General features: G+C 36.5%; 1 protein-coding gene across 1 annotated transcript in view; it reads right to left on the bottom strand.

Annotated features, from left to right (window-relative positions):
* Nucleotides 1-3,007: 3,007 nt before the first annotated feature.
* The window catches only part of mindy4 (MINDY lysine 48 deubiquitinase 4), a 66,080-nt gene continuing 46,491 nt past the window's right edge, over nucleotides 3,008-22,596 (bottom strand). The window contains exons 13-18 of the mRNA XM_039753671.1: nucleotides 22,361-22,428; nucleotides 16,227-16,290; nucleotides 15,560-15,721; nucleotides 11,975-12,155; nucleotides 6,479-6,551; nucleotides 3,008-4,755 (exon numbers count right to left, since the gene is read on the bottom strand). Coding sequence (XP_039609605.1) covers nucleotides 4,707-4,755; nucleotides 6,479-6,551; nucleotides 11,975-12,155; nucleotides 15,560-15,721; nucleotides 16,227-16,290; nucleotides 22,361-22,428 — 597 coding nt within the window. The 3' untranslated portion in view covers nucleotides 3,008-4,706. The remainder of the gene's footprint in view (nucleotides 4,756-6,478; nucleotides 6,552-11,974; nucleotides 12,156-15,559; nucleotides 15,722-16,226; nucleotides 16,291-22,360; nucleotides 22,429-22,596) is intronic.

Raw genomic sequence — 22,596 nt, 5'->3', positions numbered from 1 at the left:
AAACCTTCATTATTGCAGAATTATTTTGTAGCCTTCCCCATATATGTGTATGTGTCTGTGCTCTCCTGGAATTTCCTTCGACCTCATGGCTTGGTTTTTGCTCTGATTCACATTGTCAGCTTTGTGACCTTCTATAGACAGACAGTTGTACCTTTCCAAATAATGTGCAATCAATTCAATTCACCACAGGTGGACTCCAAATATGGTGTATAAACAACTCAATGATAATAATAATCGAATAGAATTGGATGTACCTGAGCCAGGTTTCAAGTCTCATAGCAAATGGTCTGAATACTTGTGTCAAGGAAATGTTTCCGTTTTTTTATTGTGAAGAAATTTGTAAAATCCTGTTTTTGCTTTGTCACTCTGGGAAATTGAATGCTGCTTGATGTGTGAAAGAATGAACTGAAATGACTGTACTGACTTTACTACAAGGCTGCAACATAACAAAATGTAAAAAAAAAAAGCAAAGGGGTCAGAATACTTTCTGAATCGACTCTATTTCATATTTTCAGATTCATCAGTTTATTCCATGCACTAGACAGATACAAATGTGCATACAGTAATTATCATATATGGATGAAATCGGTATCAGGGTGCCTACGGAGACATACACCATAAGATTAACAACAATGCGTTATGCATCATTCATATGTTCCATGATTCTTTTATTCTCTGCCATCTGGTTACAGCTGTAGTCCAGGGACAATTTACACCTCTGCACAACAAACATTTAAAATACATAAAGAGGGTCAAGTTTACCAAACACATTTGACAAATATGTCAGATATGACAAAACAATGACAAGTATGAAATCACTATACACTTACATTCTATAAGTGTGCTATATTTACAATACTGGCATAGTGTTTCTGTAAACTTAAAGGAAACTTAAAACATCTGCGTGATCAGACATTTAGCAGGATTACAGAAAAGCTGAAATAAATAGATTTCCTTTAGAGGAAATTGAGTTTCAAGAATAATATTTTAATGGAAAATGTATCATCATTAACATCAGTTCTAACAGTCTACAGCTTCTTTTGTATGACTAATACAGCTACATATACAGCTCTGTTTATTGCAGTTATTTAAAATTAAAAGGCATTTACAATATTATTTTTTACACTAAAAATAATCACAGTTATAGTGTAGTGTGAATTTTAAGAATAAAGCATTTTCTTTTTTAAGACATAAACGTAAAAAGGCACCACTGAAATAATTTTAAAAGCGATTGCAAGCTAATTATAGAAAATATGAGTGCTCACTATCACTGATCAGAAGCAATCAATCTTTATACAGCACCCTTCATGGAAGCCAATGTGCAAAACATTTTAAACAGCAGTTATGACAATTAGAACCATAATTACTGTACTGTAGCTTGGCTTTTGAAAGACACTGCAGTTTTATAAAGCAACATTAAGGCTTGGTGCTTTTTAGGATATTAAATCTGCTGAGATTCATTGGAATAAATAACAAGCTGCATGTCTTTTGAAATGACACCTACAACATAAAGTTTAAATATGCATTTTTACAACTCAAATTGCATCAAATTGCATAATACAACTGTTAGCAACACAAGTATACTTGTGGTTTAAAATGCGGCTACTTGTTAAGCATACACCAAAAAATGTTCAACAGTTGGCTGAAACACACTTTTACACAAGAGGAATTTTACAATTCACATGGCTAAAACAATAAAGCAATGAACTGTCTCAAGTTCAAAGCAAAAGAGCAGATTAATTCTGTATTGTGCTTTGTTTCCTGCCCTTATCTTTTAACCTTGACGTCATAGAGATGCAATAAAAAATTACTTAGAGAATGTGGGAAGGACAAAAAATTAAATAATGATTAAATCCATCAATTTTCAAGTAAAAATATAATCACCGCAATAATGTTGATTAAATCAAAGACTGGGAAAATAAAGCTGTAAAAAGAAAATAACCCATATATACTGTACATTCTTTTATACATATGGTTTAAAATGCCAAGCCATCAAAACACAATAATAGGATTTCAATGCTAAATTCTAGAGTTGCAAATGAGTGTGCGGTTTTCAAAAGTATTTTTTTTTTTTTAATACAAACTTATTTTTTTCCTAAACAATGTTAGTGTATTATATATTAATATTAAGCTTGCTTGGTTTATTGCACTAGTGAGACAGCATATGGAGTATTGTGTGCAGTTTTGGTCACCATGCTACAACAAAGACATACTAACACTTGAAGCTCTGCAAAGTGGAGCAACTTAACATGTCCTACTCCGGCAGACTCACAGAAACGAAACCTGTTTAGTGTCGAGCAGAGGAGACTGCATGGGGAACTAACTGAGGTCTTCAAAATCCTCAAAGGCAACAATAAAACAGATCCAGCGGAATTCTGTCTGCGTAAGGGTGGATCACGTACTTCAGGACACAAGTGGAAATTAAGGGGAAATGCATTAAAGACTGAAGCCAGGGAGCACTTCTTTACACAATCTGGAACAAACTACAGAGACATGCAGTTATAGCATAAACTTTGACAACTTTTAAGGAGTATGTGGATGAGATAGCTTGATCGACTGAATGGTCTCCCCTCACCTGTCAAACTTCTCATGTTCTTATTTTGTTAAAGATTAGTAAGTTATAAGTATCTATTTAATTGCTTTGAATAATAGGTTTTAAAGCAATAAACTAGATGTGAGAAGCCTATAGACATTTTTCCAAAATTTCTAACTTCACGCTGCCTAGACATTTTCTTTGAAAGGGTTTTTTAAAAGCAATATTTATGCCAAAAACATTGCGGATGATCAATAAAGGTGAGCTCCAGCTTTCCTTCACCTTCTATTACAGTGAGATGTAGTAAGGGGGTTATCTCCTAAGGGCTTCTGCACTTCTGTTCCAATCCAATTTTATTTATAAAGCACTTTAAAACAACCAGGACAGGACCAAAGTGCTGTACAATAAATAGTTAATAGGTAAAACAACACAACATTTTTGCACATAAATAAGAATATGGTATAATACATAAATAAAACAGCCCTACGATAAAACAATATAAAATGGAATAAAATCAGCTAAAAACAACAAAAGTAAAATGAGCTAAAACGAACTTCTCACAAGGTATCAAAGGCCAGGGTAAAGAGATGGGTTTTTAAAAGAGATTTAAAAACAGACAGAGAAGAATTCTGTTCAGATGTTGTGGTTGAACACCCTGGTCTGCAAAACAAAAAATAATTCACTCCCATGAAACATTTTAGGTGTTCTTTATGGATTCCACATCTAGCAGCAAAATTGCTCCGTTAAATCCAGATTTTGAGAGATGACGGTTTTATTTTAGAGAAAAAAAACAAATTATTTAAAATGTATTAGACTTTTAAAGATTTATAAATTACACATGTAATTGTTTGAAATATAATTATTACCTACAAAAAGTAATTACTTGGTAGTTTTTTTCCTCTTGTAATCTTCTGAAGGCATTTCACAGTGGAATGACCAACAGATGTCCGCTAACATAGACGTCTCTCCATTTGAGCGATGTCTTGATGGAACCTCTCCCAATCTTTTTTCCAGAGACGAGTGCCATGTACACGGGCAAAAATCCAAATGAGAGTGTAGGAAATAGATTTTTAAAGACATGTCGCATCCAACAGAGCCTCTTTTTTTGCCTTTGTATTCTCCAGAAAATTGTGGGACATGTTATCAAATGCTTCCTAACCTCTTTTTTTCAACTTTGCACAGCTTGGATTTGCAGAGCTCCCAGATTTGTGGTCCAGCAAAGATGCCTTCTTTTATTTTTGCTTTGCTAGTGTAAGGAAACTTCCATCTGAGGTATCTGAATGTTTCCCATATTTCTATTCATTGCCTTCATAATGTTTATGATCAACTCCAGCTTTATGTGAAGTGGGAGTAAAAAAATGTTCTTGTTGTCTACTTTCTCTCTTCTAGATAACAAAAAGCTTCCTCCTAACCTTCAAAATATAAATTCCTTGCTATTTTGGAAGAATAAGAAGAGAGAAAAAGATGACTGAGAGCAAAAATGTGTAGCAAATACTTAGTTGAGATGGAAATAACCCCAAATCAATTTTAACATCATTTTTAGCTCAAAACATACTTCAAATGATATTTTTTTCTGAGCTTGAAAAATACTTATGCTATAAAACAGACATGTAGTGTTTTTCATTGACTCTCATATCTCACATTAACAGTTTGTACGGAGAAATTCCAATATCAGGAATGAATTCAGCACACCTAAATCTATAAGTACACTGATTCTTTAACATGGGAGGACTTTGGTGCAGACCAGTGAAGTAAATATTGTTTAAGCAGATCTTAGGGCTTACATTGGAGTATTTAAAAGAACAAAAGGGAAAGATAATCCTCCCTGAACTATTAACAAGAGAAATTATGGTAGTTGTGGCAACAATCACAGACATGCTTCATCATTCAAAGGCAAAAATGGAGTACTTCTTAGAAGTCCTGGATGGCCTGGATTTATAAATAGTGATTGAATTATAACCTGTTTGGTATGAAATTAAACTCAGACAACTTCAAAAACAAGCTGAAATACACATTAAAAACTGACTTTGAAGTTCTTGAAATCCTTTCTGACGTGTTGTTGTATGCCACTGGCTCACATATTAAAATAATATTCAGGTCTTGTCTGTGAATTTTAAATGAGAGCTGATAATTCAAATTCCCTTATTTTAGTACTTTAAGCTAGAGTAGCTGTTCAGAGAATGGGCTCTGTTCCATTCCAGTCAATCAAAGCTCCTTTCCACCTGAAAAAAAAGTCACATTGACAGAATGTAGTGCTTTTATAGGAAAACTACTTTTAAACAATTTGCTGAATTGCTTTAACACAGTTTTAAGGAATTCAACTGCATTTGATAGAATTTGTGATATATAACATTTTTTATGCATTACACATGCAGTGGATTCTGAAAGTACTCAGGTCCCTTCACTTTCTGCACACTTTATTTTGATGCAGATTGAATTTTAAATGGCTAGTTTTTAATTGTGCCCACCAGTGTACACTTAAAAACTCAAAAACTAAACGAGTGAAACAAGGTTTTCAGAAAGGCCTGCAAATGTATTAAAAATCAAAAACTGAAATCTCTCATCCAGTATTTACACCATTAATTCAGTTCTTTGTAGAAGAACCTTTGACAACAACTACAACTTTCCTTGAGTATTCCTGGGTATCTATAGGCTTTGGACAGCTTATCCTCTTCTTCCTGTTAAATCCTGACAAGCTTGATAAGCAAGATAAGAAGCATCTGCCACGTTCAGGTCTTTGCACAGACGTTCTATGGAATTTAAGTGTGGGCTTTGGCTGGGACACATAAGGACAGTCAGAAACATGTCCCAAAGTTACTGCTGCATTGTCTTGGTTTTATGCTTCGGGTTAATGTCATGCTCAAAGGGGAACTGTTGCCATAGTCTGAGGTTGTGTGCACTCTGGATCAAATATTCTTCAAGAATCTATCTACATTTTCTGCATTCATCCTTTCCTCAGTTCTGACCAGTGGTCCTGTCCCTGTCAAAGAGGAGCACCCCATTGCATGATACTGCCACCATCATGCTTTATCGTAGTTATGGTATTAGGCAGGTAATGTGCAGTACCTGGATTTTGCCAGACAGTGCTTGGTGTTCTGCCCGAAGAGTTGAATTTTTATATCATCAGACCAGAAAAACTTTTCCCTCATGGTTTCAAGAGTGCCTTCTAGTCCCATCTAGCCAATTGACCATAAAAACTGACTGATAAAAATGCTGTTAAAATGGTCATTTTTTTTGACAGGTTCTCTCATCTCAGCAGAAATCTTATGAAGCTCTGTTACAGTGACCATTGGGTTCTTGGTCATCTCCTTGACAAGGCCCTTCTTGCCAAACGGCCAACTCTTGGAAGAATTCTGGTGGTTCACATCTTCATCCATTTTAGAATTATTGAGTCTACCATGCTCCAGGGAACACTCAAACCTTTAGAAATGATCTATTCTTCACCACAATTTTACTGCAGAGGTCTAGAGAGAGTTTCTTGGATTTTATGACCTGGTTTTTATCCTGACATGCAGTATTACTTATGGGACCTTATATGTATAGGTGTGTGCCCTTCTAAATGATGATCAAGCAATTCAGTTTGCTATAGGTGGACTCCAATCAAGTTCTAGGCACATCTTATAGATCATTAAAGCAAACAGGATGCACTTGACCTCATTTTATAGTGTCACAGCAAAGGATCTGAAAGCTTGTATAAATGAAAGATTTCAGTTTTTTGGTTTTTAAAAATCTGAAAACATGATTTCCCTTTGTCATTATGGACTGTTGAGTGGTGACTAATGGATGAAAAATTAAATGTTCAAGTGAAGGGATCTGAATACTTTACAAATCCACTATTGTTTTATTATTTCGGGTGTTCAAAGGAATTTCTCCTTAAAACATAACAAAATTATGTTTCCTTTATTTTACAGTTAGCTATTTAAAACAAAAAAAATGTCAGCTTACTTTGTCCTGATGCAATGTTCAAGAGGAGGAGTGAGCTCACTGTCTGTTTCAGGAATACTGCTTTGAGAAGTATCTGAAGTAAAAACAAAAACACATTATTCATTATATGGTTTAATGCACGGTGGAGCAGCGACTGAGCTGTTGCCTTGCAACAAGGGAACTGGGCGATTCAAACCTAGGGTGCACCCTGCATGGTGTTTGTATGTTCTCCCCACATCTGTGTGGCTTTCCTCTGTTTGCTCCGATTTCCTCCAACAGACCAAAGAAATGTAGGTGTGGTAGATTGGTAATGTTAAATTGGCACCTGATGTGTGTGTGTGTGTGTGTTCGTGTTTACCCTATGATGGACTGGCATCCTATCCAAGGTTTGTTCCTGTCTTGCATCCAGTGATTGCTAGGATAAGTTCCAGCTTCCCTGCAATCTAGGAAAGCAAGTTTGGGAGATGGATAAATGAATGGTTTAATGCAGAGGTCATGTTCTTGAAGTTCTGCAGTGGCTGTTTTCATTTCAGCCAGCTTCATAATTGTAATCCAAATACAGAACATATTTTTTGTGTTGATCTCCGTTCATTCATTTGCTCAAAACTGAAATCCTTAAATGTTTCTTTTACTCTTACTTTTTAATAGCTGCCAGTTAACATTACGATGTTTTGAACTGGGACACTTCTCAGACTGCTTGATGCATTTTGCCCCATGCCATACAGAAAGACCTTATCTCCTCGGCAGTCTAACCTAGATAAAGCAAAATTAGTTGATGGGAAAACCCACTATCTGTTCATCTGTTTTAATAAAATCACTGGACAACAATTTTTTTTTAAAGTTTTTTTTCTTGAAAAAAATGGTGGTATGATAGATAACTTCAGTCTGTACAAAATTGCAATTTCAGATTTACTGCATCACATGGGAATTTGGAGAAACACAAAATTGACTTTTATTGAATTTAACGTCTTTACCACACCATTTTCTAATTGCTTAATAATACTGACACTATTGAATTAGATTAGGCATGGTGGCACAGTGGTAGCACTGCTGCCTCGGAGTAAGGAGACCTGGGTTCGCTTCCCGGGTCCTCCCTGCATGGAGTTTGCATGTTCTCCCCGTGTCTGTGTGGGTTTGCTCCGGTTTCCTCCCAAAGTCCAAAGACATGCAGGTTAGGTGCATTGGCAATCCTAAATTGTCCCTAGTGTGTGCTGTGGGGGTGTGTGCCCTGTGGTGGGCTGGTGCCCTGCCGGGGTTTGTTCCTGCCTTGTGTACTGTGTTGGCTGGGACTGGCTCCAGCAGACCCTTATATTAGGATATAGCGGGCTGGATACTGACTGACTGAATTAGATTAACTAAGCTAAAAATGCTTCACTGCTGATTTCCGTTTGTCCTCAGCAACTGATGCTTGTCATTTCAGTGTGCAACAACAGTCAGCTAGCACTGATGAATTCCAGTTACCCTGATACCACTTTGCCATCATTGCACTGTCCTGGTAAAAGTTTTCACCATGTTTGTCACTGACTACACCGAGATCAGTCCAAGTGTGAATGCAGAAAATGAATCTTTAGTGACATATATCACTTCATGGTTTTGAATGCTTGAAGCATTTTGTCCAATAGCTGAAAGTAGTTTGGTGCTCTACAGATGTCAAGAAAACATCTTCACAAAAACATCTTTGAATTCCTTCAAAGCCATTTCCTCCAATCTCACTAGTAGATCTTTGAACAAATTGTGTGTCTGATTTGTGGACCAAATCCGTCTCAAAAATCAAAATCCTTCACCTTTCTTGTTCATGGCTTTTGTGAAATTATTCCAAGTTTTACATGAAGAAGAGAGAAAAATATTATTATTGGGCCAACAGGTGGTTTATGTGCCACACTTTTCTGTTTCGGGAACCAAATACTTACAGAGCAGCCTGTGCGTTTTAATGTAATGAGACTCTTTAGCATGGCTGTCCCTTTCTCAGATGAAACAGCAGCAATTAGTATATCCAACTTGCATTCCTAATAGCAATGCCAATACTTTCAGATCACCACAGATGCTTCAGTTCTACTTGTTGTAATGTATATGTATACTGTACTTATAATATGCAATTAAATGGTACATGATATGAAAATTTAAAGGTGATTTTTGCGATCAGTAGGTAAAAATCCATGTAATTACCCTAAAGTGTTCAGGAAGCAAAATTTTTATTGTCCAGTAATATCTGTAAAGAAATAAGAGATTGAGGGTTTGTCTTCGGTTTGCAGTAATAATCTGCTATGGTCCACAAAATATTTTGATGTTTTTCTCATTTGGCTGTTCAGGCCTCAATTGACTTTTTTGCGACTTCCAGTACTCTCACAGGGCAGGGGTCAGAGTTAGAACTGATGCAGGTGCCGGTTTTCCTTGACTTAAATAATCATGAAAGTTTCCATCATCATTGTGCATTTCTGTTTTATTTATGTCAAATATAGTTGATTGCATAAGAAAACAAAATGCACAGTTTAAAATAGGACTAATTCTTTAATGCAAACAGATATCCTTACCTATTTTCAATTTTCACAACTGTTTTGACCTGTTCATATGTTAAAACAAAACAGGCTGAACATACCAGAAATGATCAGCACCTCCAGTGCATGTATTACAAAGTTACTAATAACAATGAGTGCAAGCTGTTTCATAGTTCCTTCTAATGTTATTCATAGCCTTGTGGTGGGGTGTGTCTAGCAGGGTGTTTTAATGATCTTAATATATTTGTGTTTTTAGAATTTTTACTGAACCAACTAATTATTCAGCACTGACTCACCTTAATGAGGTAAATGCCATTTAGCAGCAGGACGAGTGCAGGGCTGCAGCTGAGGCTGTCGGTGCATGATATAAAAAAGTACAATTGGACTAAAGAGAGGTATCAACATTGAAAAAGCAAACATAAATTAGAAGAGAAAGTGAAATCAAGGGAAAAGAAAGGGAGCTAAAATGAGCTTAAAAGAAATAAGAACACCTAGGATGGAGTGGGCTCTGCATGGGTCCCGTAGAGTGGAGAAAGAGAGAGTGTGATCCACTGTGAAGAAAGCTTTGGAGTTGCTGAGCAATTTCAGCAAATACTAAAGGCAGGATAACGCTGGCAATCACAAGGAGTAGTCCAGAGGGAAGTGGTCATGGCAGAAAAATGTGTGAAGCCAAGAGGAGATGCTGCTGTGTACAAGGCTTGGAGCAGCAGTGGCTAAGGATAAGTTGCCTGGGGGTCTCACCTTATCTTCTGGGAGGGAGCTGAACGGTGTATGAGTCAGTTTCAATTATGTTTCCGAAAGGAGTGAAGAATCTTTAATTTTTTTATTGCTATTTCAAAGCACTTATTTTATATGAACTCTCTTTATTTGTAACTGACTGATTTTATGAGGATCTCATATTTTAATAAAATATTTTTAACACCATTTCATTTATACATCTGGACACTGTATATTTTTAAATGCACTAGGATTACTTTAATTCTTTGTGGTTTAAATAAACACTTTTTGTGCCATAAATCCTGTCTGTCTCCTTATTTGCTACTGATCCATCCTCGATTTATTAACTAGTAGACGCTCCATCGATGGACAATGCCAAGGATTAGTTGCCTGGGGCATCACAAGTGTTACTTCCATACTTACTGCTGCATGTCCTCTTTCCACAATGAGGGGAAGCCACTTTTCCTTCTAAATTCTTTGGTTAGCTAATAGCTGACTCCAATCTTTATATATAATATTTAAATCACCTTTAGATTGCAAACCATTTGACCTATTGACCTGAAATTTGGTACACATATACTATGTGACGTCTACTATCCACTTTCAGGGTGATGATGGACCTCCAAAGTTATTCCTCTTTTTATTTTTATTTTATTTTACTATAGAATCAACTCTTGGCAGTGGCCAGCAGGGCGGCCATGTGGCGCATACGTATGGGAGTTGTTCTTATCCTTACCACCTTCGCCGTCACGTCCCTTACCTCTTCATATTTTAAATCATTCTTGAGGCAGATTGAAAATAAAGAAAACGTACTAAGTAATTGCAACACAAACACTTACTTAATCAGTTTTAATGCGAAAAGATGCAGACGAAAGAAGAGAAGAAGCGGGCCGCTATGGTGGAGAAAAGAAGAGCTGCTCAGGAAGCAGCAAGCACATCAACCTCTGAGCAAACAAATGCTAAACGTACAGAGAAAGAAGATGAAAACTATTAATGCTCAAGTCAAGTGTATTCACTGCACATTATCATGCAGTGCACCATAACTGGTGATTTTATAATACTGTAAATGTAATAGTTCTTAGCTTTGATAAAGCACGTTAATAGATTTGAAGGCTGGGTCAAATAGACTATACTGCAGTGTTTCCTTTGTCACTGACGTAATTCATTTTGCTGTGTATGATTAAATTTTAGTGACACAGCAGTTACTGCTTATGTCATGGATCTTCCTCCCTTGTCACCGTCTTGGTGGAATTTGTACAATTTCCATGTGCTTCAGCTTTTTCCCACATAACCTACAGATTTGTTGGTGATTGTAAACTGGCCAAGTATGCATGAGTATTTATCACAGTGGACCTGTTCCGAATCCATGGATGGTTCCTGTCCTGCACACAAAGCTGTTGGGACATGCCAGGCCCCCTGACCTACTAAAATAAGATTATGTACAGTGGTACCTCGGTATACATCCTTAATCCATTCCAGATCCTTTGATTTATACCATACGGGACATATACCAAACAAATTTTTCCCATAACAAATAAAAGGGAAATGATTAATCGGTTCCCATGAAAAAAAATCCTATTGTTATTGGCATATTATACATTGATGGGGTTGTATAAAATAATTTAAACACTGCTTAATATTAAAATACATAAATACAAAAGCAATTAGATAAAATAAACGAAAATTTAACCTCACTTTACTTTTTAATAACGTCTTTGTTTTTTTTACAATTGTAGATACCGTCGTTCTCAGCATACAGTATGCAGCAGACATGTCCCGGATACACATGCCACCTTCATACTTTTCAACAGTCAATTCAAATTTACGCGAAAAAACATAACGTCACGTCAAAATTCACATAGAGTTATAGCGCGGGTTGTTCACTAAATGCTAGCAACTGGCGTACTGAAGCTCGTGGGCAGTTGTGGCTTTATCTCGAGAGAGGTAAACAAGGGTGGCACGCGGGTTGTTCACTGAATGCTGGCAACTGGCGTATTGACGCTCGTAGGTAGTCGTGGCTTTGTCTCGAGAGAGGTAAACAAGGGTAGCGCGCAGTGTTCTAGCACACAAGTCATATTCCAAACAAAGGTTGCATTACCAAGCAAAATTTTTCCCGTCAAAACAGGACGTATACCAAGTTTGACTTATTTCCAAAATGGACATATACCGAGGTATCACTGTACTTTCTTAAAACTGAAATGTTATATTAATGGCAAAACTGGTAATTTGATACTTTACAATTCCAGCTGTCAATATCTCTGAAAAAAATACTCCAAAGAAATGCTGTTCTTCAAGCAACACTTACCCACAGTTAGACGAATTTCATCCTCCTGATTAGCTAGTCCGTCGTAGTAATACAAATCGAACCGTCTTTCAATCCTCCAGTCACTAAGTAACTCCTTACGCAAACAGAACAGAACACTGAAATGGCTTTCACTACAAACCACCCATATGGGGTACCTTGGGGTTTTTAAATAGGAGCCAACCTATAAACAACATAAAAATACAACCGTTTTACATTATGTAATGCAAAATTAATGTGTAACATGTGCAGATGATCTAATGTAAATTCAAACAAGGTATGAAGACATTGTGAATAAACTTGGATTTAGTAGATACCACCTGGCCAGATGGAAAGAATGATTAATTTATTGCACCTAACAACACAATTCTGTTTGTCTCTAAGTGTTGCAAAGTCAAGTCTTGTGAAGTGACTAAAGGGCAGCTGATGCCCAAAGTGAGAAATTTAAAAACTTTGAAGTTGTATTTATTAAATAGGTGTCTCTTTCCTTGAGCTGTACTTTATCTGAAGGAGAATGCCAATATTAAGAAAAAGTCAAAACATGACAAAAAAGAAGTAAATACAAATTCTCAGAACTCAGAAATTAGGATATCCCTATATCTCCTAAGCATACCATAACATTAAAACTGATTCAGCTGTTATCTTTTCAGCAGCAATACAAATTTTGTTGGATAGATAAGAAAAGGCTGGTGATGGCGGTGTTATAGTGTGGGGCAAGTTTTCTTGACATACTTTTGGCCTGATTAACACCAATCTCTCACATGAATGCAAATATTGCAACTCCTAGTTGAGTATTATTGCTGACCACACGCACAACATTATGGCCACAATTTATCCATCATGTAATGGCTGCTTCATGCATGAAAATACACCATGTCACAAAGAACAAGTTCTCTCAGTCTGGTCTGATGAACATGACAATGAGTTCAATGTTCTTCAATGGCCTTCCCAGCCACCAGAGCTAAATTCAGTAGTGGGATGTTGTAGAACAGGAGTTTTGCAGCATGAATATGCAACTGACAATCCACACAAACTATATGATGCCATCATGTTAACATGGACCAGAACCTCAAAGGAATATTTTTACCATCTTGTGGAGTCCATGACATGAAGAACTGAGGCAGTTTTGACAGCAAAAGCAGGCATTACCCAATATTAGTATAGTGTTCCTAGTAGTTAGCTCAGTGATTGCAAATTTATATTGTTAATAAATCTGTTTATAGTTATCTGTATATTTGCTCAGCATTAAAAATGAACTTTGCTCAAATTTAAATGAAACCTTGTGAAGTGATTACCTAAATTTCCTGTTTAATCATTGCTGTCTACTAAGAAAGATAAAAGAACCACTAGAAGTTATTTTTAAATTTTTGAAGAAAGATTACATAATATTTTGCACTACTTAAATATCAGTTATGCGAGTCACTATAGCACACATAGATATTTATCTTTATGAATCTATAGTGTACAACAAGAAATGTTCTACTTTTTTTGCATAAAATTATACTTACCTTTCAAAAACTTAGTAAAATAACGTTTTGTATTTAGTGTGCATTAAATAATAGCATTCTAAAAGAATCTAAAGCTGAATAAGTACATAGATTAAAATGAAATAACCTTTATAAATGAACTTTTGAGAAGGACACTTTTCATTTAAAATACATAACCTTTATTTCCCAAGAGGACTTTGGAGCATGGAACGTAGTGTGGAAATCGATTTTAAACTCACTGTGACCATGTTTATTAAATGACTGCTTTGGCCTTAATCAAACCCCTTTCTTAACAACCCCTCCCCTTACCATAAAAAAGTAATGTTAACTTTTCTGTGGACAATCAATTTTCATAATACATTAATAACAACAACTGCCTAGTTAACAATGGTGATTACATATTAACTGCGGGATAAACATAATAAAATGCTACAAAAATTAAATAATCAATACCTTTTATCTTATTCGATGGCTTTTTTCATAACTTACCACTACATAGGATGTTTTAACCAAAACACTTTCATTGTAATCATTTATATGTAAATAACTTAAAACGTAATAAACGTCAGTAATCAAAACTGCATGCAATCTTTTGCTACAGTTTTACACTAATCGACTAAATTTCAGGGATACTGGAGTGCCTTTCAGAATCACACTCATGTTTGTATAAAAACATGCAACACTACTACTACTACTGCAATTTAAGATGAAACAATACTAAAACATCTAAGAGTGGCACCATGGAGTTGTTTTATGTGTGTGTGGTCCTCATTCTGTACATATTTGTAAAATTAAAGGAGATGCTTATTATTTTTTCTTACTGATATTTCAAAGCTTATCTCACAATAAGGAATAAACCAAATCAACATAAATATACTTGATACACTGCCCTCTAGTGGACAATTATTATCATTTTGAACACAATATATTAAAAGACGAATGCTATACCACTATCCTTTAGCTTTGTTTCTTGTTTTAATCATTTTTGCAGGTATTTTTTTCTGAACCCAAGCACCAATGCTTTGACAATGTAGAACAGAAAACCTCAACAAAATCAACAAAGACTTAAGATAATTATTAGAAGTTTATGGATTAGTTGTTTGTTGCAGTAAACACACACAAGGAAAACACAAAACAAACTATGGAACAAATGCAATAATAAGAAATGACCATGATTATTAGAAAAAATGTTAAAAAAGTATTCACATCTTGAATTAAGGAAAAAATACAATCATTTTTTAACTAGCCATTGGAATTCTGCTGATATAGAGGCTTTCTGATTTTTGTCAGAATGTTGATACAAGTTATTTCTGCTATTTAAATTTAATTTTATATTCTATATAACTCATTTTGATTTACTCCCTATCTTCCAAGATGACTTCCCTTCCACTTCTTAAAAAAATACCATAAGGAGCACACCTATGCAGGTAAACTGACTGTGACTAAAATGCACCTGAAAATAGCCATGGAAACAAAAACATCTTTTAATATATATTACTAGCTGTGTAAGCCCGTGCAGTAAAAAGCCCGGGGTCCTAGAAAGTATTGAAATCATCCGAAAAAAAATTGAAATGTAGAGATGTCAGGTAATTGCACTGAACTACTCTTGCCTTGCGCCCTGTGTTGGCTGGGATTGGCTCCTGCGGACCCCTGTGACCCTGTAGTTAGGATATAGTGGGCTGGATAATGGATGGATGGACTACTCTCCTAGGAGGATTTGTTTTGCAGACGTGCTTGCATCGCTTGTGCATTAGCAGCTAAGTGAGTGTCTCTTTCTTTTGAGGTTTCGTTTTGCTGACGTTCTCGCCTCACTTGTGTGTTAGCGGTGGGAGAAAAAGTAAAAGGGATACCGCTTTACCGATGTGCTCGTCTCGCTTGTGTATTAGTGGCTAAGCAAGTGTCTCTTTCTTCAGAGGTTTCGTTTTGCCACCGTGCTGGCCTCGCTTGTGTATTGGCACCTAAGCGAGTTTCTGTTTCCTCGGAAGTGGAGTCCTTACCCCGACTCCACCTCTCACTTCCGGGCCAGACAGACACACATACACTTCCATGCATAGACGTTTATATATAAAACAAAATATAGGGTATTACATGTGGGACATACCTTACATACGTTATAATGTTCAAATAGTGAAAGCAATCCAATATCACTTCTTCCTTTAACTCCTTTTAAAAGAGTGATGTTTCCATTCCCAGAATCTAACTGTATTTCATCATTAAATACATTTGAAACAGCTTTTCCAGTCAGTAGCAGGTTTACTAGTTCCTGCGAATTCAATAAACACAAAACAATAAACCCAAAGGATGATTAATGCACAAACAAATTGACACAACCATTTATTATTCATTCCTCTGATTAGGTAATTACTAATTTACAAAGACTCTAACAAACAAGTCGTAACCTATGTCATCTATAATACAATAAAATATTTTTAATTTTACCTTTATTCAGGGTCATACATTAATTATATTCTTATAAATAGTAACTTTCTGTTAAAAAAATTAAGCATGATGGTGAAAAGTCTAGCCTTTAGGGTGAGGCTAAATTCCTAATATTAACAGCTAAGTCTGTATAAAGCATATCATGTATGGAATGATGCAAGAAGCATATAAACTATAAGAATATGCATATGGGAGAAAGTTTGCATTACTTCCTTCTAGTCAAATTTTCTTCAAGGAAAACTATAACATCATTAAATGTTGCCTTTTTATAGCACTGCTTTTATTCCATTAAGACACTGCTTATCAATAAGAAATATAAGCAAACTAACCTGTGTGCAGTATCCATGGGCTCCAATCAGAGTGTTACTTGGAACATCAAAATCTTTCCTAATTCTGTAAAATTCAGAAAAAAAAACACTTAAAAGCAGATCATTAAAGACTACAGCATGGCCACAGTGTTGGATGCTAGCTATGGAAGTTTTATTTTCTAAGCTTTTCAAGTTGACTAGGTGCATCTAATGGTGACCTTTTACAAGATCATTGTATCTTTAGTAGTGTGAGAGATGGCTGGAAGCCTTGCCTAGTCAGGACGTCGCTCTGATGGATGGACATGCAATACCTCCCCCGGAACACGAGATGGCAAACCCCCTGGATTGCATCGGGGCCACAAGCTTAGAGCTTGGAAGCTCAATCCTGTTGGGGCCCGTGGCCACCGCCAGGGGGCGCCTGGACAGTCCTGGAGCCCTGGAGTGCAGCAGTTCCGCCACACGCATGAGTGCTGCTGGGGGAGAATTCGAGCGCACCTGGAGCACTTCCGAGTGCACTATAAAGGAGGCCGCCTCATTCTGTTTGGGGAGCCAGAGTCGGGTGGAAAGTGGACAGCAGTAGAGGGTGCAGAAGAAAGAGAGAAAGGAGAAAAGAGAAGGACTGAGCTGCATTATTGTGGTATATTGTGCACTCTGTCCTGGAAAGAAAAGGAAGGAAATTAAATTGTGTGTTGTTGGCACTTGTGTGTGTCTCTGTGCCTGTCTGTGTCTGGTTTGGGGAGCTGTACGCACCCCTGGCATATCACAGACGTCTTTTTGATTTTTTTTTTGTTTACAAGATGTGAATCACCCTAAATTGTTTATTTACCTTTATTATTTCTTACTAAGACTTTAATGTTTGCAATATATGATGAGCTTCTATTTTGTATGTTTGTTTTGTTTTTTTATATTTGATGGTTGATGATTTTGGTTGCAGTGATCTGTGAACTATTCTGAGCCACTGCGTTACAAATATCTGTGTAAAATATAATGCAAGTTCTTGCAAAAATTTACTTTGGCAAAACAAACATAATTAAAAAAATGTTTGAGTCAACAAACATAAGTGGATTAATGTGTCATAACACTATTTCAGTTCCCATCTTTGTTGCCCCTATTACTATCCTTTAATATGGAGTTGCTCCTACAGTCTAAAGGTTATGCAATTTGTTATATCCAAAGTGGCCCAGTATGAAGGAGTATGGGCAAGTGCGGGAATGTACCCTGCAATACACAGACACCTCTCATGCAGAGTTAGTTCCTACTTTAGGCCAGTGAGTTCAGAAAATGCATGAATGCAGAAAAGATGACACTCAGCTGCAGAATGCACAAGACTAGAAGGCTTAAACATAAACTATATGGCACTTAATTCAAAAGCAATTTTAAATGTCACTTTGACTTCCTTTCCTCCAGCCACCATGTGACTGCTATGAGGTTATTGTTATGCAACATCTCAATTAAACTGACACGCCCTAGGCAAACAACACATGAAAAAAGAGGAATGAATTTTAATCATGTATTTTTCCAAATAGCTGCAAGAAATCAATATTTTTGATAAAATGGTTTCAACTACTTATCACCATAACATCAGCCTTAATTTTTATATCTGCTATGTAATAGTAAAAATAAAGCTAAATGTACTACAATATAGTATTCATCGATTTCTTAGTAATTAAGATGGTTCACTGTCTTTAAACAAACCAAGTTTTAGTGCTCTTTAAAAATCAGAAAATCCCTTACACATTTTGCGCCAATAATTCTCAATTAAGAGCCAATATTTTAAAAAAGGAATAATATAGATACAGTGGGATGCAAAAGTTTGGGCAACCTTGTTAATAGTCATTATTTTCCTGTATAAATCGTTGGTTGTTACGATAAAAAATGTCAGTTAAATATATCATATAGGAGAGACACACAGTGATATTTGAGAAGTGAAATGAAGTTTATTGGATTTACAGAAAGTGTGCAATAATTGTTCAAACAAAATCAGGCAGGTGCATTAATTTGGGCACCACAAAAAAGAAATGAAATCAATATTTAGTAGATCCGCCTTTTGCAGAGATTACAGCCTCTAAACGCTTCCTGTAGGTTCCAATGAGAGTCTGGATTGTGGTTGAAGGTATTTTGGACCATTCCTCTTTACAAAACATCTCTAGTTCATTCAGGTTTGATGGCTTCCGAGCATGGACAGCTCTCTTTAACTCACACCACAGATTTTCAATTATATTCAGGTCTGGGGACTGAGATGGCCATTCCAGAACGTTGTACTTGTTCCTCTGCATGAATGCCTTAGTGGATTTTGAGCAGTGTTTGGTCGTTGTCTTGTTGAAAGATCCAGCCCGGCGCAGCTTCAGCTTTGTCACTGATTCCTGGACATTGGTCTCCAGAATCTGCTGATACTGAGTGGAATCCATGCGTCCCTCAACTTTGACAAGATTCCCAGTCCCTGCACTGGCCACACAGCCCCACAGCATGATGGAACCACCACCATATTTGACTGTAGGTAGCAGGTGTTTTCTTGGAATGCTGTGTTTTTTTCCTCCATGCATAACGCCCTTGTTATGCCCAAATAACTCAATTTTAGTTTCATCAGTCCACAGCACCTTATTCCAAAATGAAGCTGGCTTGTCCAAATGTGCTTGAGCATACCTCAAGCGGCTCTGTTTGTGCTGTAGGGGGAGAAAAGGCTTCCTCTGCATCACTCTCCCATACAGCATCTCCTTGTGTAAAGTGCACCGAATGGTTGAGCGATGCACAGTGACTCCATCTGCTGCAAGATGATGTTGTAGGTCTTTGGTGCTGGTCTGTGGGTTGACTCTGACTGTTCTCACCATTCGTCGCTTCTGTCTATCCGAAATCTTTCTTGGTCTGCCACTTTGAGCCTTAACTTGAACTGAGCCTGTGGTCTTCCATTTCCTCAATATGTTCCTAACTGTGGAAACAGACAGCTTAAATCTCTGGGACAGCTTTCTGTATCCTTCCCTAAACCATGATGGTGAACAATCTTTGTCTTCAGGTCATTTGAGAGTTGTTTTGTTGCTACTCTTCAGAGAAAATGAAAGGAGGAGGAAACTTACAATTGACCCCCTTAAATACTCTTTCTCATTATAGGATTCACCTGTGTATGTAGGTCAGGGGTCACTGAGCTTACCAAGCCAATTTGAGTTCCAATAATTAGTTCTAAAAGTTTTGGAATCAATAAAATGACAACGGTGCCCAAATTTATGCACCTGCCTGATTTTGTTTGAACAATTATTGCACACTTTCTGTAAATCCAATAAACTTCATTTCACTTCTCAAATATCACTGTGTGTGTCTCCTATATGATATATTTAACTGACATTTTTTATCGTAACAACCAACGATTTATACAGGAAAATAATGACTATTAACAAGGTTGCCCAAACTTTTGCATCCCACTGTATATCCTTATATTACTTGACTTGTGCTCGATATAAACAATGGTTGCCACAACTACTATAACCCTCCACAACAATAGCGAGTGATCCGTGTTCCTGGCAGAGTTTTGGTCTTAGGGTTATCTTCAAGTCTTCAGTTTTTCAATGTAGCCAATTATCGACTGTGGTATTTGACTGTTTATTCGGGGGATACTTTGTTACTGACCAAAACTGCATAATGACACTACCATTTTACACCTCCATTTTCCTTCACTTCAAAGGTAAGCCACTCGATAAAATGAAAAGGCGCATACAGCCTAACTGCGACTAACAAAAACGTTCTCGCCAGCCTACATACTCACACCATCATACAGAAGCAGAAACATCTACATTACACCAGACCAACCAGCACAGGCAAGATGCCTTAGAACAACAAAGACAACGTATGACAAACCACAGAGCGACATTATTCGAAGATCAGCGGCAACAAGTCTTGCACCTAGACAATGAATGAAAAACAAATTAAACACATAACCTTTCTGAAGAACAGCGCAAACTGCCAGACAATAAGAAACATTACGACGGAAAAACTACAGGGATTCCATAACACTGACAACTCAAAACAAGATATTCCCTTTATATTATGGCATTGCAATTCCCCATTCATTTAGCATATTGTATGACTGTCACCAAGTCACAAGGATAAATGTTTAATAACGTTGGAGTTTATTTGCCAGGCCCTGTTTTTACCCATGGCCAGTTGTACACTACATTTTTGGGTTATGCACAGGGGAATACTTTCGCTAACAATAATGTTTATCCAAAAAATATGTGCTTTTTCTGACAATTTTTATAGACATCGGTATACTACATGACCTACCCGACAGCCACACTTCACATATACTGACTTACATGTGCCCAGCATTTCTCTTCTTATCCAATATTTTCTATTAAATTGTTCATGTTACACTTTTGTAAATATTCATGCTGTTGTAACTATAATAACATACCATACTAATCATACGACTATTGAAATACTGAGTCCTCTCACAAGTCACTACTTATTAAAATAAACTGCTTTCTTACTGTAATGTGTAATGTTCTCTCCCTCATCATCATTTCATTAATGCTTTATTCTAGTAAAATTATCGCAAGCACAATTTGCTAGTATCATATTCATATATCTGCGGTGGGCTGGCACCCTGCCTGGGGTTTGTTACTTGCCTTGCGCCCTGTGTTGGCTGGGATTGGCTCCAGCAGACCCCCGTGACCCTGTAGTTAGGATATAGTGGGTTGGATAATGGATGGATGGATATTAATATATTAAACAGAAAAAAGTTTAGTGACAGTACTTCTTCAACACATACTGTATGTCCAAAATTATAAACTGTTAGGAATTATCTGGATGTGAGCCAAGTCCAGAAATGAGGTCTGTGCCACTACTGTAATGTCCACTCAGATTTCTAATGGGTGTTCTATTTAGGGTGTAACAACTGAGCAAATATTCTTTATAATTCATCAGTAGTAATCATCAGAAATTTTTTTGTTTATTTTTTGAAATGTGAGACTTTCGGGAATTCCCAACAATCTTAAACAAGAAGTGTCTCAGAATAATGAATAGAATAGATTTTTTTATAGCACGGACAAATCCCACAACTTTTCTAAGCTTAAAAAATTAACAAAACAGAATATCTCTTACTACAAGCTGTACAACTTATATTTACTACATATGATTTTATTAACAATGCTTAATAAGACCTAATTTAGGGTTGCTTCCTGTTTTGCACCCAATGCTGCCAGGATTTCCATAATTGTGCATGAATGGATGGATTATTCAGACTGATATCTTTAATAATTTATGTCTATATATAGAAAAAAGCCTACTTTTCGCATTGTCTGGAATAGTTTCATTGCCATTATTTTCTTTCATGCTTTATAAAGCTCTTTGAGAAAGGTGCTACATGAAATAATAAATGTTTGATTGATTGATGTATAGCTGAGATGAAACAAAATCGAATGTTAAACATAAATTTCCAATTAGTGTCAAGTTGCTCTTCTTCCTTTGTTGTAATATCATCTATATGAAATCCCATTTTGACACACTCACCTCACCCTTTCCAGATGCTCATTACCAACAGCAAATGTCACCATCATTTATTTTAATCATATGAACTAGACACTGTAAACTAAATAAAATTGTTCTTTAAAACTTGACAAAAAATAGAAAATAGACACCTTATAAACAAGTTAAGTAAGACATTATTACAAATGTAATAACACTGAAGGTAACTTTCATACATTATAAATTGCTAAAAAATTAAAAGAAAATGTTTCAGATTTTTCAAATGATCAAATATATCCATCCATCCATTATCCAACCTGCTATATCCTAACTACGGGGTCACAGGGGTCTACTGGAGCCAATCCCAGCCAGCACAGGGCACAAGGCAGGAAATAAACCCTGGGCAGGGCGCCAGTCCACTGCAGGGCGTGCATGCACACACCAAGCACACACTAGGGATAATTTAGAATTGCCAATGCACCTAACCTGAATGTCTTTAAATTGTATGAGGAAACCGGAGTACCCAGAGGAAACCGATGCAGACACAAGGAAAGCATACAAACTCCACGAAGGGAGGACTCATGAAATGAACCTGGGTCTCCTAACTGCAAGGCAGCAGCACTACCCACTGTGCCACCGTGCCGCCCTGATCAAATATATATCACTGTTTAACTGTTTTAAAATAATAGAAACACACTTACAAGTCCATAGATCTTGAAAAGATTGCAGACAGGGTAAGCAAAATACATCCATATGGGCCGAGTTCAAACTGAAAAAAAAAAAAATATAGGTTATGGTCCTTGTCATCTTTATGTTGCCCCAAGCCCTCATTTCTGCTATTACTGGCTTATTAATATGAGATACATTTGTTACACTTGTTACTACTATTTTTTTTATTATTATCTTTTTAAATTATTACTGTGTATTCACTTACCTA

Source organism: Polypterus senegalus, chromosome 5, assembly GCF_016835505.1.
Source record: "Polypterus senegalus isolate Bchr_013 chromosome 5, ASM1683550v1, whole genome shotgun sequence".
Lineage (NCBI taxonomy): Eukaryota > Metazoa > Chordata > Cladistia > Polypteriformes > Polypteridae > Polypterus > Polypterus senegalus.
Note: the sequence above shows the minus strand (reverse complement) of the source record. Positions and strands in the feature narration are given on the sequence as shown.